Source organism: Echinops telfairi, unplaced genomic scaffold (genome assembly GCF_000313985.2).
Source record: "Echinops telfairi isolate 266 unplaced genomic scaffold, ASM31398v2 ScPeMD7_5;HRSCAF=22, whole genome shotgun sequence".
Lineage (NCBI taxonomy): Eukaryota > Metazoa > Chordata > Mammalia > Afrosoricida > Tenrecidae > Echinops > Echinops telfairi.
Genome location: NW_022103901.1, coordinates 30,847,001 through 30,862,941, shown reverse-complemented (window position 1 = coordinate 30,862,941; position 15,941 = coordinate 30,847,001). Strand labels below are relative to the sequence as shown.

At 59.3% G+C, this 15,941-nt stretch overlaps 1 protein-coding gene across 1 annotated transcript in view; it reads left to right on the top strand.

The window, feature by feature from the left end:
* The window catches only part of ABCA3 (ATP binding cassette subfamily A member 3), a 50,290-nt gene that overhangs the window by 25,892 nt on the left and 8,457 nt on the right, over window positions 1–15,941 (top strand). Inside the window, exons 7-20 of the mRNA XM_004706163.2 lie at window positions 2,866–2,993; window positions 3,563–3,728; window positions 5,754–6,013; window positions 7,282–7,398; window positions 7,620–7,740; window positions 8,005–8,178; window positions 9,620–9,801; window positions 9,893–10,036; window positions 10,425–10,554; window positions 11,209–11,363; window positions 12,566–12,721; window positions 12,840–13,050; window positions 14,409–14,559; window positions 15,551–15,649. Of these exons, the coding sequence (XP_004706220.1) occupies window positions 2,866–2,993; window positions 3,563–3,728; window positions 5,754–6,013; window positions 7,282–7,398; window positions 7,620–7,740; window positions 8,005–8,178; window positions 9,620–9,801; window positions 9,893–10,036; window positions 10,425–10,554; window positions 11,209–11,363; window positions 12,566–12,721; window positions 12,840–13,050; window positions 14,409–14,559; window positions 15,551–15,649 (2,194 nt within the window). The remainder of the gene's footprint in view (window positions 1–2,865; window positions 2,994–3,562; window positions 3,729–5,753; window positions 6,014–7,281; window positions 7,399–7,619; window positions 7,741–8,004; window positions 8,179–9,619; window positions 9,802–9,892; window positions 10,037–10,424; window positions 10,555–11,208; window positions 11,364–12,565; window positions 12,722–12,839; window positions 13,051–14,408; window positions 14,560–15,550; window positions 15,650–15,941) is intronic.

The window sequence follows — 15,941 nt, the reverse complement described above, 5'->3', positions numbered from 1 at the left end:
CTTGTCTTGGGTACTGGGTCATCCTGGATAGGTCCCGGGGCTTCTCAGTGTCTGGATGGGGGTGAGATCCCGGCCACCATGGATCCCATGTCATCAGGGACCAGTGGACAATAAACAGGGTGATGCTTCGGCAACACCCAGCTCAGTGAAGAGAGGGTGCCCTTTGGATAACCGAGGGGCCAAATGCTGTAAACACAAAGCCTGATCACAGTCTAGCAGAAATCACAGGGAGCCTCAGCCAGGCTGGGGTTCCCCACTGGGGCAGCTCTGAAATGAACTGCCTGTAAGGGCTCGCTTTGGACTTTGAGCATCGATGGGGCCTCAGGGCATCAGCTGGTGGGAGAGGGACAACTCAGTAGGCACACGAGGGTGGCTGCTGAAACATCCCTGTGGGAACTGTGCGTGCAATTAGTGTGTGTCTTCTCAGCCACGAACAAACATCCCTGCTCCTATGGCTTCTAAAGAGGAGCCCGGAGCACAGCAGTCACAAGTTTGACTGCTAACCCCAAGATCAGCAGTGCAAAACCACAAGACACTCCACCGGAGAAAGACGAGACTTTCTACCTGCTGTACAGAGGTACAGTCTCAGAAACCCACAGAGGCCGTCCTACCCTGCCTTAGAGGGTCACTATGAGTCAGTCAACCCAGAGGCAGTCAGTTAAATCTGCTAAAAGTCAAATAACAGCTTAGCTTGAAAACAAACAAGCCCACTTCCATGAAGTCAGTTCTGACTCCTAGAGATCCTGTAGGACAGACAGGGTGGGGCTGCCCCTGTAGGTTTCTGAGTCGGCCAAGCCGTACAGATGCAGACAGCCTCATCTTTCTCCCTCGGAACTGTTGGTGGGCTTGAACTGTTGACCTTGAGGTTTGCAGCCTAATGTGTAACCCACACCACCACCAGGGCTTAAATAGTTTAGCTTAACTCATTTTTTTAAAGAAGGCCTGCCTTGAGCATTGTGCTTTTTTAAGGACGGCCTAACGGGGATCAAATGGACCACGGCAACTTGAAAGGTTATATGGGAGCTTAGGGGGGCAGCAGTTTATGTCCCTGAGGGAGGAGCAGCTCAGAGGGGGAGGGTGGGAATGGCCGCACAGCTGCAGGAATGCCACTAGTGTGGCTGCACTGCCCATGTAGACACAGTTGAAAAGGTGTATGTTCTGTGTGTCTGCCCAACAGCAACCTCAAAACCAAATTTCTGTTTTCTTTAATTAAGCCATTTTAGGGCTTAATTTATGTATTTAAAAAAAAGGACCCCGGTGATATAGTGGGTTATGCCTTGGGCTGCTAACTTCTTGATTAGCTGTTCAAAGCCATCAGCGGCTCTGTGGGAGGAAGATGAGGCTGTCTGCCCCAGGGCAGGTCTGCAGTCCCAGAGGCCCATGGGGCAGTTCTGCCTCCTCCTATAGGGTCACCACGAGCCAGAACTGACTCGAGGACGGGGAGCTGAGTTTTGGGGTGAAGAAGAGACCTGAGTGCCAGTCAAGAGGGCATGTAAGAAGACGCAAGCCCACTGCGAGAAACTTCCTAGCTCTTTCCATTCAGCCTAAAACGTTTTTTTTTAATAAAGTAAAATTTAAAAACTACTGTCCTCCTCCCCTCCCTGCCTTTTGCTTTGGCAGCACTTCCCCGAGGGCTGTGCCATTCAGTTTAGCAAACAGTCCGGTCCCTCACTCTACGATCCCAGTCAAGCCTTGCCGTGAAAAGGGACCTGGGCCGTGGCAAGGACCTCAGAGAGAGGAGCATCCACTGAGGTTTTAAAGCACCTCATTGTGGTGACGAGGTAGGCATGCTGACCCGTGCTGCAGAACCCGGCCAGGTGGCTTCCTGCCCGGAGGAGGGCTGTGGGTTTGTCCAACCCCTTACGGGTGCCAGCAGGAAGCCGCTGCCCCGTGGCTGGCCCTGGTGGAGCTGTGTGCACCCAGCACGGAAACTCACATGTAACTGAGGAAAGGCTTACAGAAGCCTGGGGAAACTCCCCTGGGTAGTGAGTGCACGCAAGTGTTAGCAACCAGCTGCGTGCTGGGAAGTTGGAGCATCACATCCACCCAGCTGTGCCACGGAAGAAAGGCCTGGCGATGGGCTGCCATCAAGACTGAGAGCCCCAAACCAGCACCCTGGGGTTGATTCCAACTCTCAACAGCCCGACAGGCCAGAGTAGATTTGCTCTACCCTTGGGGCTTCCAGAGCTGTGAACCCGGATGGGAGCAGACCGCCCCACCTCTCACCCAGGGAGCGGTTGGTAGGTCCAAACACTCAGAAACCCAAACTCACAGTCAATGCCAACTCACAGCAACCCTGTAGGAGAGGGTAGAACCGCCCCTGTGAGTTTCCAAGACTGTCTGTCACCGTAGCAAGGAGTGGAGAGCCCCGTCTGTCTCCCACAGAGCAACTGGGGGTTTCAAACTGTGGACCTTGTGAATCGAAGCCCAACTCGTAACCACTACACCACGAGGGCTGCTTAAAAAACAGTCCCAAAGCTCCTATTCTGTGCCAGGTGGGGTCTCTGTCAGTTGGGTCAACACTAAAGCAGGGGCGTTTGTCAGGGTCCCGGTGTCCCCGTCGTTGGATTCTCGCCTTCCCCGTGGGAGACCACAGTTGCATCCCCACCCCGCATCCCAGCAGACATGAGTGTTGCCATGAGGCTGAGAGTGTTTCAGCGAATCTTGCAGCCAGCGAAAGACCGGGAAGGAAAGCCGGGTGTCAGCTTCAAAACCAGCTGAGAAAAACAGAGGTCCAGAGGTCACAGAGGTTCAGAGGTCACAGAGGTCCAGTCCCACCGTGCCTGGGACAGGACCTCCAGCAGCTCAGAGAGGGTGGTCTGTGACCTGCCAACAGCCCTGTGCGGTGGTTCGTTCTCCCCACAGTCCGGGGCTTCCCCTCGGAGAGGGACTTCGAGGACTACATCAAGTATGACAACGGCTCCTCCAGCGTGCTGGCCGCCGTGGTGTTTGAGCATGCCTTCAACCACAGCCGGGACCCCCTGCCGCTGGCGGTGAGCGTCTCCCCTCCTTGCTGGTGCTGCTGATGGAAGCGACCACCCTGCCCCAGAAACGTCTACCCACTAGCAGACAGATCTGAGACTCGCCCCCAGGGCCCAGGTGGCAGGGCCCCAGCAGGTTGGGAAGTCACCTGGTGCTTGCATTTGGGCAAAGGTAAAGCCTCTGTATGTGGGGTCAGGGCACGGAGAGGAAGGAGCAGAAACCTGAGGAGAATGGGGCATTCAGGCTCTGGTTTTGTATGAACAAGAAAGGTGGACGTGCAGGAGGGATGAGAAAGGCAAGGGTTTTCTCTGGGAAACAGTCAAGTCCTTCTAGAATGGTCTTGGCAACCCACCAGGGGTTCCAGTGGGGGATTATGGAGGACCTACCATGCAAGTGGCTGAGAGAACTGCTCAGAGACACCCCTCTCCGTCCTAGGGGTGCCTGTGTGGGGCTCCTGGTGCCCACCCTGGGTCCATGCGGACATGCCAAGCCTCCTGGACACATGGGGTGGGAGGAACGAGGAGGGGAGGAGCATGTTCACCTTGGTGAGCCCCCCTCACACCCTGTTTCCTCTTTGTAGGTGAGGTACCACCTGCGCTTCAGCTACACTCGAAGGAACTACATGTGGACCAAGGCAGGCTCCTTCTTCTTGAAGGAGACACAGGGCTGGCACACCACCTCCCTGTTCCCGCTCTTCCCAACCCTGGGCCCCAGGGAGCCCGCGGCTGCAGATGGCGGGGAGCCTGGTAAGGGGCAGGCGGAGCAGTGGGGATGAAGGGCAGCCACTCTCACACTCCCACACCTGCACCCGGAGTCTTCAGGGGATCAGGTTCAGGGACCCAGGCTACCTCTGCTCCCTGGGCGACACGCTCGGTTGTACACTGGACAGTGTGCTCACCCTCGCCTAGGGGCTTGCTGGAGGCCAGGCCTGCTGCCTACGGGCCACCCTGAGTCAGATTTGACTCAGCCACAGCTGACCCCATGCCACGCCCCACTTGTTCCTCGGGTTCAGTCTTCCCAAGCCTCACTCAGGATTGGGGGGGCCTGTCCCCAGGTTACCACTCCTCCCTGCTCTAAAAGCCAGCACGCAGGCCCTCTCCACTAGAAGAGTCTGTTGTCTGTTCACGAGACAGTCGGTCACGACAACCTGGACCGCGCTGAGAAGAATGGGAATTGTAGAGCGCGTCGTCACGCTCCTGTACACAGAACCTGTTCACCGGCCAAGAGACAGTCGTGCCCCAGAACCGAGGTGGCTGTGGGGGGTGGTTGGGAAAAGCAGGGTGCATCAAGGCCATCGTCAGTGTATTTGCTGAGCAAATCATCTGAGAAGCAGGACCAGCCCCGGGAAAAAGACATCACGCTTCGTCATGTGGAGCTTCAGTGAAAAAAAGAAAGTTCTCAGGGGGCGGGGGGCGGCGATGGACCCGGTAGCTGCGGCAGTGGGCTCACACACGTGAGCAATGGTGAGGAGGGGGTGGGGCCAGCATGTGTCACTGTCGCACTCAGGGTCACTGTGAGCTGGAACCGGTTCACTGGCACCGAATGACCACAGCTCTGTGTTCGCCTGTTGCCCCTCGTAACCTGTGCGTGTGCCCGTTGCATGGCAAAGGACCGAGTAGCTTGCAGATGGAACTGAGGGTGCCCCTCGGATGACCTTACCACAGGGAGGTTTCCTGGATGACCAGGGTGGCCACCAGCCAAGCACACCCTCCTTGCTACCTGATTGTCTACTTCATTCTCCTTCCCAGCGGCCCCCCAGGAAGCGTGGATGCCCCCACAGAATCCCCAAGGCTGTCATTTTAAGGGAAGCAGGCAGCGTTCCCCTCTGGAGCAGCTGGTGGGCTCCAACCAGTGACTGCTCAGTTGGCCACCGCGTACGTAACCCCCTGTAACCACCAGGGGACGTGTGATGCAGAGGAAGGCGCCTGGCATTGCCAGTCAAGAAAGGGGCCATGGGCCAAGGGACGCAAGAAAGGGGCCATGGGCCAAGGGACGCAGCAGCCTCTGGAAGCTCGAAGAGGCAAGAAATGCATGTTCCCCTGGAGTCTCCAGAAGGAATGAGACCGACATCGGGAGCCCTGGTGGCTGCTAACTGAAAAGTCAGTGGTCCGAACCCACCAGCGGCCCCGAGGGAAAGACACACCGTCCGCTTCTGCCAGGAGGACAGCCTGGGCGGTCGCACCTTGGTCCGCAGGGTACAGAGGACTGGATGGCCATGGACCTGAAATGTAGGACAGACGCATCACCTGCTGACCTGCAGGATAATCCCTGTTGTTTTCACTCACTGAGCGAGATCATTTGTTACAGCAGCACCAAAAAGCTGCCTTGCTGACCAAGGCCTTCTTGCTGCCTGAGCCCCCTTCCCTCCCGTCCCGACCCCGCAGAGGCACGGTCTCTCGGTGATCCCTTTTCCCACCCCCATCACCTCTCACTAGAAATGGTGACCCGTTGCTCATTCATCCCTGCCTTCCACTCCCACCCCCACCTAACCTAGTGTGCTCCTACCCTGAGCAATCCCACCAATCCTATTCAGGGCAAGAAGGCCCTGTCCAGCCCAGTTCACCTCAAGGGTGCGAGTGGACGCAACAGGAGCTCTGCTTCTCTGGCTGTCACGGCTGGACTCTGATGGGTGTCCTTTGGAGAAGGGAAGGGACAGTCGAGGACACCACCTACTGCCACAGGCGGCCATCCGTTGTGGCCCTCTCCAGAGGACCCTGTGTGCCACTCCGCACATGGTTCCTCAGGTGTTTGACCTTTGCTTTGCAACACAGGCTACATCCGGGAAGGCTTCCTGGCGGTGCAGCACGCCGTGGACAGAGCCATCATGCAGTACCATGCCAACACCTCTGCGCACCAGCTGCTGGAGAAGGTCACCGTGATCGCAAAGAGGTTCCCGTACCCACCGTTCATCTCGGATCCCTTCCTGGTTGCCATCCAGTACCAGCTCCCCCTGCTGCTCATGCTGAGCTTCACCTACACCTCACTCAGCATCATCCGGGCTGTCGTGCGGGAGAAGGAGAGGAAACTCAAGGTGAGCCTTCGGGAGAGCGAGCAAAGACGTGGTGGCAGGTCTCGGTGGGGGCCCAGACTGTCTCCATCCTTGTCGCCGTGAGCACTCGTTGCTGGTGCCGTCGAGTTGATTCTGACTCCTTAGGGCCCCAGTGACAGAGCAGCGCTGCCCCGTAGGCCTTCTTGCCTGTCATCTTGGCAGGCAGGGAGCCTGGCTATATAGTGGTTGGATGCTCAGCTGATACTCGGAAGGTCAGCAGTTTGAGCCCACCAGCTGCTCTTGGGAGAAAGATGTGGCGTCGGTCTCTGTAGATGCCCGCCTTGGAAACCCAGTGCAGCAGTGCTGCTCTGCCCTATTGGGTCACCGTGCGGCATGACCAACGTGACAGCATTGGGCTTGGGTTGGGTTTTTGTTTGTTTCGTTTTAATTAGCTAATCTTTTGGGGAGCAAATCACCAGATTTTTCTCCCGAGGAGCTGCTGCGTGAGTTCGAACTTCAGCCTTGCAGTTAGCAGCCGAGCGCTTAACCATGGGGCCACCAGGGCTCCTTGGAGCTCTTTTCCCCAATGGATCAGAGAAAATGGATTTACTCAGCTGAATCTTGACCATGGAGACGCGAACCGACCCTCCCAGGGAGACTGCACCGACTCCAGCAGCCTCCGAAACCGTCCTGGGAGCCGGTTCTCACATCTGACTGGTTCCCTCGTCTTTTTTCGTGTGTTGTGCTTTCTGGTTTGTTCTAACCTGTTCTTGGGATTTGGGTGAAAGTTTACAGAGCAAGTTGGTTTTCCGTCCGGCAATTCATACGCATTCTGTTTGTGCCATCGGTTACAATCCCGCAGCGTGGCCCCATTCCTCCTCCTTGGCCTTCTCTGTGTCCTTTCGCCTCCCTGCCCGCCTTCCGAGCCTTCTCCCTGGGCAAGCGCCGCTGTCTTAAGGAATGCGTGCTTCTCTGGTAGGATTGCTCACCGCATAAGGCCGAGCCCCGGAAGACTGGTCTCATCACCTAGCGAGCGAAGTACAGTCTTGGGCACGCAATCGCAACAACAAAGAACATTCTGCAAAATTGGTTGTGCTGCTGTGCGATGTCCCAGTGGGGGGGGCCTCTGCTGGGCACCGAGTGAGGCTGTCCTTGTGGGTGTGCCCAGGCTCCTCCTCGCCAGCTGAGCCATGGGGCGGTCAGACTGGGGTCTGCCTCTGTCCACCACCTGGCTGTCCTGCCACTTCTGGCCTGGTTCTCGCCAGCCACCTTGGCTGGCCTGTGATGTGCGCCCCCCCCCCCCCCCCCAGGAGTACATGCGCATGATGGGGCTGAGCAGCTGGCTGCACTGGAGCGCCTGGTTCATCATGGCCTTCCTCCTCCTCCTCATCGCCAGCGCTTTCATGACCCTGCTCTTCTGTGTCAAGGCAAGCATCTGGCTTCTGTGTCAAGGGAGCACCTGCACCCTCATGGTGCTGGTTGAGGTGGTGGGGGCCACCCTGGGCATTGCTGAGGGCAGCAGGAGCCTCCTGTCCACCTCTGCGTCCCATGTGACTGGGGGCGGGGCATTTGCATGCACCCTGCTGCTCCCCACCCACACGCTGGCCCACCAGGCTGTCAGTGCAGCTGACCCATGGGCGTCTGACAGGTGAAGAAGGACGTGGCGGTGCTGACCCACAGCGACCCGTCCCTGGTGCTGGTCTTCCTGCTGTGCTTCTCCATCTCCTCCATCTCCTTCAGCTTCATGGTCAGCACCTTCTTCAGCAAAGGTCAGTCACCCATGCCCCCCGTTGCTCCCAGGCCCCTGACACAGCTCCTGAAGCCAAGAGGGGCACAGTGGCCTCTGTACAACTCACCGGCATCAAAGGGGCTGCTGGACATGGTGTCCAGGCTAGGGCTCGAGAGACCACCACAGGGTCTCCTGCACAGGGGCACAGGAGGTGGCCAGGAGGCAAGGGGAGGGCCGGGGCAGCTGGTCCAGGCTAGATCCCTTCTGTACCACGCCTGCCCTTCTCCCCACAACCCACCTGCAGCCAACATGGCGGCGGCCATTGGCGGCTTCCTCTACTTCTTCACCTACATCCCCTACTTCTTCGTGGCGCCCCGCTACAACTGGATGGCCCTCAGCCAGAAGCTGCTCTCCTGCCTCCTCTCCAACGTGGCCATGGCCATGGGCGCCCAGCTCATCGGCAAGTTCGAAGCCAAAGGTGAGCGCCCTTGCTCCTCACCACCAGCAAGGAGGCCCCCGCCAACCTGGGGATCCCCAGGCATGTCCAAGTGGTGGCAGGCCCACACAGCAGGCTCCTGGAGGTACCCCGGAAATCCATCAGCATCTGCCTGCCTATTGCCAGGGTTCAAGAGCGCACAAGCCACTCTCTTCCCGCCTCTAGGTTTTCAACGCGGTCTCTGGTGAGCGTGCAGGCTCACCATGTGTTGTACCGTGCATATCTGGGGTCTGTGGTCAACACACACATGCGAGCACACACCCTTGAGCAAGTGTAGCAGTGCCAACATGGGTTTACTTCCTGCCTCTGTCCCATTTGGGCCACCCTGCAGTGTTTCACACCTGTTCAAATGCTACCACAGCCAACATAGTTTACATGTGCGGGGGGCCCGAGAGACACCCTGGTGGCGTAGTGGCCACAAGATCAGCAGTTCAAAGCTACTGGTCGCTCTGCAAGAGAAAGGGAGGGCAGTCTGGAGTGTGGAATTATCCCACAGCTCTTGAAAAGCCACCTCATATTTCTGTGTTTAGAAGCATGTCTGTAATGGGTTGGTGTTAGGTGCCACCCAGCCGGTTTCGACTCATAGCAACCTGACGTACAACTGAGCGAAACCCCACCCGCTCCTGCTCCTGCGCCAGCCTCACGGGGGGTTCATGTGGGAGCTCATGGTCACAGCCACGGCATCCCTCCATCTAGTCCAGGGCCTTCCTCTTTTTCAGTGCCCCCTCTACTTTACCAAGCATGATGTCCTTCTCCAGGGACTAGTGTCTCCTGACAGCATGTGCAAAGTACTGAGACAGTCTCACCCTCCTGGCCTCCAGGGAGCATTCCGGCTGTACTTCTTCCAGGACAGATGTGCTTGACCTTTGACATTTGCCACCGGCACCGTCGCTCAGGATTGGTAGCCCCTGCACAGGAACAGCCTCCTTCCAGGGTCCAAATACGTTCTCAACCACCATTCACAGAGAGGCTTGAGCCCCAGGCCTCATGAAACCCGACTCCCTTTTGTAAGCGCTGTGCAGTGAGCGTCTTCCAATGGACGAGCCCTCAGGCCCTCCGCTGAGTCCAGCCGGGTCAGGCAGCAGCGGGGACTCTGGGGCCAGCTCCCAGGCGGGCGGGACAGTGACAAACCGGTGATGCTCTGTTCTTTCTGCTTCCAACACGTCCGGAATACTCCTGTTTGCAGAGTTCTACTGGGTGCACTTCGGTGCAATGTCAGCTGTAGCCTCAGTCGTGCGTGTGCGCACACACAGTGAGTTAATGGTTGTAAAACTCTTGCCCCAAAGACTGGAAGGCGCTTACAGAGATGCCAAACAATCGGATGGGAGAGCCAAGCTGCCCTTGGCGTGGCAGCCTGCCCTCACATGAACTCACGCCCTCTGCCAAGGCCACCCACCCCACCGTCGCCCCATGTGTCTTCCAGGCACTGGCCTACAGTGGCGCGACCTCCTGACTCCGGTCAATGTGGACGACGACTTCTCATTCGGGCAGGTGCTGGGCATGCTACTTCTGGACTCTGTCCTCTACGGCCTGGTGGCCTGGTACGTGGAGGCCGTCTTCCCGGGCCAGTTCGGGGTGCCCCAGCCCTGGTACTTTTTCCTCCTGGTGAGTTCTGATGGCGCTGCCTGGTGCGGGGAGTGGGGACCCTGGAGCGTACGTCCCAGCAGGCACTAGTGGCCACCTGTCTCCATCCTAGCCTTCCTACTGGTGCGGCAGCCCCAGGACCGCCCTAGCCAAAGAGGATGAGGACAAAGACCCGGAGAAAGCACTCAGGTCGGAGTTCTTCGAAGCCGAGCCTGAAGACCTGGTGGCTGGGATCAAGATCAAGCATTTGTCCAAGGTGCCACCTCCCTGTCCGACACTCAGGGCCGAGGCTGCAGCGCTGGGCAGTGCACTCCCCTGCTGGCAAGAGTCCTCCCACTCTCAGACCCTCTTCCAGAGCATGTGGCACCCCAGTGCCTGTACCCATACTACGGGCACTGTCCCACTCAACCGGCTCCCTGCCAGGCACCTCCCTCAGTCCCAGGGCCTGGGCCTCCTGCACCTGCAGGCTGTGGCACAGGAAGGAGCCAGGTGTAACTAGGGACCCACCCCCCCTCACCCTCTGAGCCATCTCTCAACTGAGTCCGAGCCTCCTGGGCACTGGTCTGCCTGCCTAGAGGGAGTGCTGGTGGGGTGAAGTGTGCCCAGTCCCTGGGTAGTACAAGGTGGTCCTCTACCTCCTGCAGGTGTACAGAGTCGGGAGTAAGGGCAAGACAGCCGTCAAGGATTTGAACCTGAACCTGTATGAAGGCCAGATCACCGTCTTGCTGGGGCACAATGGTGCTGGGAAGACCACCACTCTGTCCATGCTCACGGGTGAGCCGGGAGACCATTCACTGCCCTATATGTGCTCACAGGTGAGCCAGGTCAGGCAGTCTGCCCGGTCCTGTCCATGGGTGTGCTGGGCCAGGGAGACCAGTCGCCACCCTGTACTTGCTCACAGGTGAGCTGGGCCCAGGACACTGTCCCCGTCCTGTCTGTTCTGGCAGGCCTCTTGCCACCCCCCCCACCCCCCGCCCAGGCCCTTCTGTTAGACTGCAGGAAAGAGAGGCATGCTCTCCCACCCTGCAGCACAGTCGCCTCCCTGCAGCCCCCTGGGGAAAGGCCCCCACTCAGACAATTCAGAGCAAACAAGGTGCTTCTCATGCCAGACAGAAACAGGTCCTCTTCACAGAGACCTGAGGTGCCCAGCTGCCCCCATGTGGCACCCTGTATGTCCTGCTCCTTCTGCACTGTCACAGAGGCTGGGCGCGGAGAGCACGGCTCCTCCCCCCACACAGGCTGGCTAGTAGCATGTCTGCCCTCCCCACAAGCTCCTCTAAGGGGATCTGGACCTTCCCCACATCCCTCTTCTCTCCCCCAGCCCCAGCTGCAGGTGCCACACAGCACTAGATCGGGGAGGCCGACCGACAGCTCACGGGTGGGTAGGGTCCTTGTGTCAGCAAAGGGCCTGTGTCTGCTTGGTCCTAGGCCTCTTCCCCCCCAGCAGCGGGCATGCGTCCATCTGCGGGTATGAGATCTCCCAGGACATGCCTCGGATCCGGGAGAGCTTGGGGCTGTGCCCCCAGCACGATGTCCTGTTTGACGACCTGACGGTGGCAGAGCACTTGTACTTCTACGCCCAGGTGTGCAGCCAGGGAGCCACGGAGACTGCTCGTGCGCTCCGGTGTCCTAGCAGCCTCACCCTGGAGCTGCTCCCGCCCCCAACCCCGCTGCCCTGCAGAAGGGCCCCAAGTCTCCGGGCCAGGGGTATGGCAGCAGGGGAGTGGGGGGTCTGTCAGCCTCCTATGAAGGGCCCCTGACTGCCCTGGGTTTCCCCCTCCCCTCTGTTCACAGAAGAGAAAGACTCAGCTTTCTACTTCTGTAAAGAGTTACAGCCTCAGAAGCACACAGGGGCAGTTCTGCCCTGTCCTGTAGGGTCGCTGTGAGTCAGCACTGACTTGGTGGCGGGAGTCTGGAGTTTGGTGGGTTCGCATGCTGTGCTAGGCTGGCTTTCCTGCTGTGGAGGAACGCCCTCCATGAGGTAGCACTCCTCTGGCCCGTTCAGGGTAAGCCTGGGAACACAAATCCCTCCAGCTGCTCCCATACAGAAAGGTGAGGCTGGCTGAGCCCCTAAGATTCAGTCCTGCAAATCCTTTACAGCAGCATTTCCAAAGTGGGGGATATCGCCCCCTGGGGGACAGTGCTGGAACGGTCCAGGGCACCTGCAGAAGCAGGTAAACCAAACTTACTGCCACGAAGTCTTCGCGGACTCGAAGCTGCCCAATAGGACAGCGTAGAACTGCCCCTGGAAGTTTCTGAGACGGTCACTCTTTACAGGAGTCGACAGCCATGGTGGATACCTACACTTTATCCTGAGTGATGGGCTGTACTAGTTTTCATTGTGGGGCGGGCGTGGGTGGGGAGAAACCAAGTCATTTTTTACATTTTTCCCCGGAAAAGAGGGCAGCAGCAGGCTCCTACGTTTGGGAACCTGTGCTGCACGAGTCTCTGCACGGGGCTGACATGGCGGAGGCAGGGGCTTTGGTTTGGGATGTCTAGCCCGCTGCTGCCGAGTAGGCGAGTGTAGTACTGACCCAGAGGGCGTCTTGCCACAGCAGACTGCTTCGTCTTTCTCCTGCGGAGCAGTCAGTGGGTCTGAACTGCTGACCTTGTGGCCACCAGGGCTTCTTGGTCTCATGTGGACCTGGTTCAGCACACAATCCTCTCTGTCAATCCCACTCTGGAGGCTGTAGGTTTCTGGGTCTCTCTGGGCAGGTGGGTGTCTTGTACATGTTGGGGCCAGCCTCCAGTCGGAGCCCCCTGACCACTGTGGCCCCCATTGCAGCTGAAAGGCCTGTCGCTGCACAAGTGCTGGGAGGAGGTCAGGCGGATGCTGCGCATCCTGGACCTGGAGGACAAGCAGGACGCCCCCAGCAAGTTCCTCAGTGGGGGCATGAAGCGCAAGCTGTCCATTGGTATCGCCCTCATTGGAGGCTCCAAGGTGCAGCCCCCGGGCACCGTGGGGGGGAGACCCTGCGGGGGGTGGTCTAGCTGAGGGCTGTGGGGGCTGGCTGCCCCACGTGACCCCGCCCCCTCCTGGGGCCGCCCTATGCCCTCAGGTGCTGATGCTGGACGAACCCACCTCGGGCATGGATGCCATCTCCCGGAGGGCCATCTGGGACCTGCTCCAGCAGCAGAAGAGTGACCGCACGATCCTGCTGACCACTCACTTCATGGACGAGGCCGACCTGCTGGGGGACCGCATCGCCATCATGGCACAGGGGGAGCTGCAGTGCTGCGGGTCCTCGCTGTTCCTCAAGCAGAAGTACGGTGAGCGTCCGGGAGCCCTGCACGTGGGGTGGCATACCCTATGGTCCGCAGATTGAAACCACCAGCCGATCGGTGGGGGAAAGACGCGGGTTTCTCCTCCCCAAGAGTGCCCATCTCGGAAACCCACAGGCCTTCTGCCAGGTCACTGTGAGGCAGAGTGGATAGACAGCAGTGGCTTGAGTTTGTGGGCATGGAGCCTCCCTGTGGAGTCTGCGAAGCCTGGAGCCAGGCAGAGGGCCCGTGAGAGCAGGGTCCGTCTTGGCTAGGATTTGGGCAGCCATGGCCAGAGCACCCACCGTTGTCTGTGGAGACTCAGAGCGGCCAGGTGCTTGTCCACTGGGGGGAGAGACTGGGGAGCCCCGAGCCGGCACAGTGGTGAGCAGCATCAGCGACACAGCCCCGGCTCTCCTGGCCGCACTGGCCTGCACTCCCATGGCTGCCTGAGCCCAGAGCCATCAGGCCCCAGGTGGCCAGAGCCTGTTCCTGTAGCAGGAGACGGGAAAGGAGATTGGGGGATCGAGAAGCAGTACTTGTACCTCAAGACTGAAAGCCAGGGCCAGGCCACGTTTCCGCCTCCATGCAGTCCGCCCCGCCCTGCGCTGCCAGCCCTGTCTCAGGACGGTGGGAAGAGGAGAGGGGGAGGGCAGATGTGGAAGCGGGGCAGCGAGGGTTGTGAGGAAAGCTGCCATGGTCCGTGCCACCACCAGCAGCCCCTTTATTGCACCAGCTTCGAGGACCCTGCACCATCGGCACCTCATGCTGTCATTGCCCAGGGAGCCCTGGGGCACAGTAGGTGACTTGTTGGGCCACCCACCAGGTCAGCGGTTCAAAACCCCTGGCCTCTCGGCAGGAGAAAGATGAGTCTGTCTGCTCTGGTGCAGAGTGACTGTCTCAGGAACCCAGAGGGGCAGTTCTACTCTGTCCTGCAGGGTTACTGTGAGTCAGAATCGACTCGAGGGAGGTGGCTTTGGCTTTATAGTCGCCCCCACTTCGTGGACGCCGGTGTCAAGAAGCCGCAGAGCGGTGCTCAGCAAGGCCGCAGTCTCCCCTCCGGCTGCCAGCCCCCCAGCGTCACAGCCTGTGCTCACACAGTGCTGACCGGCCTGTCACTCCTCGGGGACCAGGGGAATCCCCACACAGCACCTGGGTCACCCCGGCACGCAGGCCTGCTCCTTAGGAACCCAGGGCCCCCCATCCCAGACACACTGTGGTGCCCACCACCCAGCTGTACCGGCGTCTCACCTCAGCTGGGGAGTGGGGACAGGGACAGGGACCGAGGTCCGAGCAGGGCACCATCCACCTGCGCAGAAGCCCGCTCCGGCTGAGCTAGCGGCTGACAGGGCTGCCTCGGGTCCCAGGCGCAGGCTACCACATGACCCTCGTCAAGGAGCCCCACTGCAAACCCGAGGCCATCGCCCGCCTGGTCCACCAGCACGTCCCCAGCGCCACCCTGGAGAGCAACGCCGGGGCTGAGCTCTCCTTCATCCTGCCCAAAGAGAGCACACACAGGTACGGCCCGCAGAGGGCACCTCAGGGGCCGCCGAGAGGGAGGACCGCAGGTTCGGCTCAGAGAAAGCCTTCCTCTGCTCTCTGACATCACCTGCTAGCACTGATCACTCCTGATGCCCCCCACGAGGAGGGCACAGTCACCAGCATCGTGGAGAGAGGGCAGACACAGCAGGTGGGTGCACAGTTCCACACCAGCACTGTGTCTCGTACCGGTCTGTTCCCCCAGACTGCTGATGAACAGTCCCACCTAAAACCTCCCTCCCGTCCCCTCCGGTGCCCTCGCAGCCTGGATGCCCCGCAGTGAGGAGGGTGTCTGTTCTACCCCTAGGCCGGCTGGCAGCTCGGAGGCCAGCGTGTTTTACTGCTATTTGAATGAAGGTTTACAGCACACCTGAGTTCCACCCTCCTGTACGCACACACACGTCCATGACATACCCCGCTGTCCTCCCTCCTGCCTCCTGAGGGTCCTCCCAGGGGAAGGCCATCCTTTTGCTGTCCCAGGGTCGGTTTTCCAAAGGCTGGCCCACCTGCCTGGTGGGATTGTTCCCTTACAGGCCTGTCTGTCCTTGGGCTGAAAGGTGAGCCACGGAGGTGAGCTCAATTCTGGGTCTGAAGGGTGACTCCGGGCATGGCCTAGGGGTTCCACCGGTCTCTAGCCGACCACGAAGCTTGGTCTTTTTTCCTTTGGGAATTCTTCTGTCTTATGCTTAGAAAGTGCTGCTCTGCCCTGAGGTCGAGTCTCCACCCACCTGCTCCCTCTCCCTTTGCTTCATTATATCCTCTAAGTGCATGCCATAGTGGTAAGAGGAGACTCTCTGGGAAGCCAGTGTGCTCACAAGGCAGCAGGTGGGATGCAGCCTAAGCCATGGAAGCCCCTGTTCCAAAACCACATGGGCTCCAAGGGGCATCTGCTCTCCTTTGCACAGTGGCTGGGGAACAATGATGGAGGGGGTCCTGCCAAGGGGCTGACGGCCCCGTCTTCTTCGTGCAGGTTTGAAGCGCTCTTCACGAAGCTGGAGAAGCAGCAGAAGGAGCTGGGCATCGCGAGCTTCGGGGCCTCCGTCACCACCATGGAAGAGGTCTTCCTTCGGTCAGTCCAGGCTCAGTGCCACGGACACGCCTTCTTGAGTGCGTGGACCCAGCGGGCGCCACGGCCGTGAGCCCATGTGCCCACGAGGATAGCTAGCTAGATGATGCATCAGCAGGGTGCTAGGCACATGACACAGAGGGAGGTGGGTGGCAGGTAGAGCCAAGCTGGAAGAGGGAGATGAAAGGAAGATAGGTGGATCGACGGCTGGTTAACCTTTGACAGAGGAAGATGAGAGACAATGCTTGACAGCTAGAGAGCCGAGAGAGGCGTTGACTGGTAGTTGACCGAACTA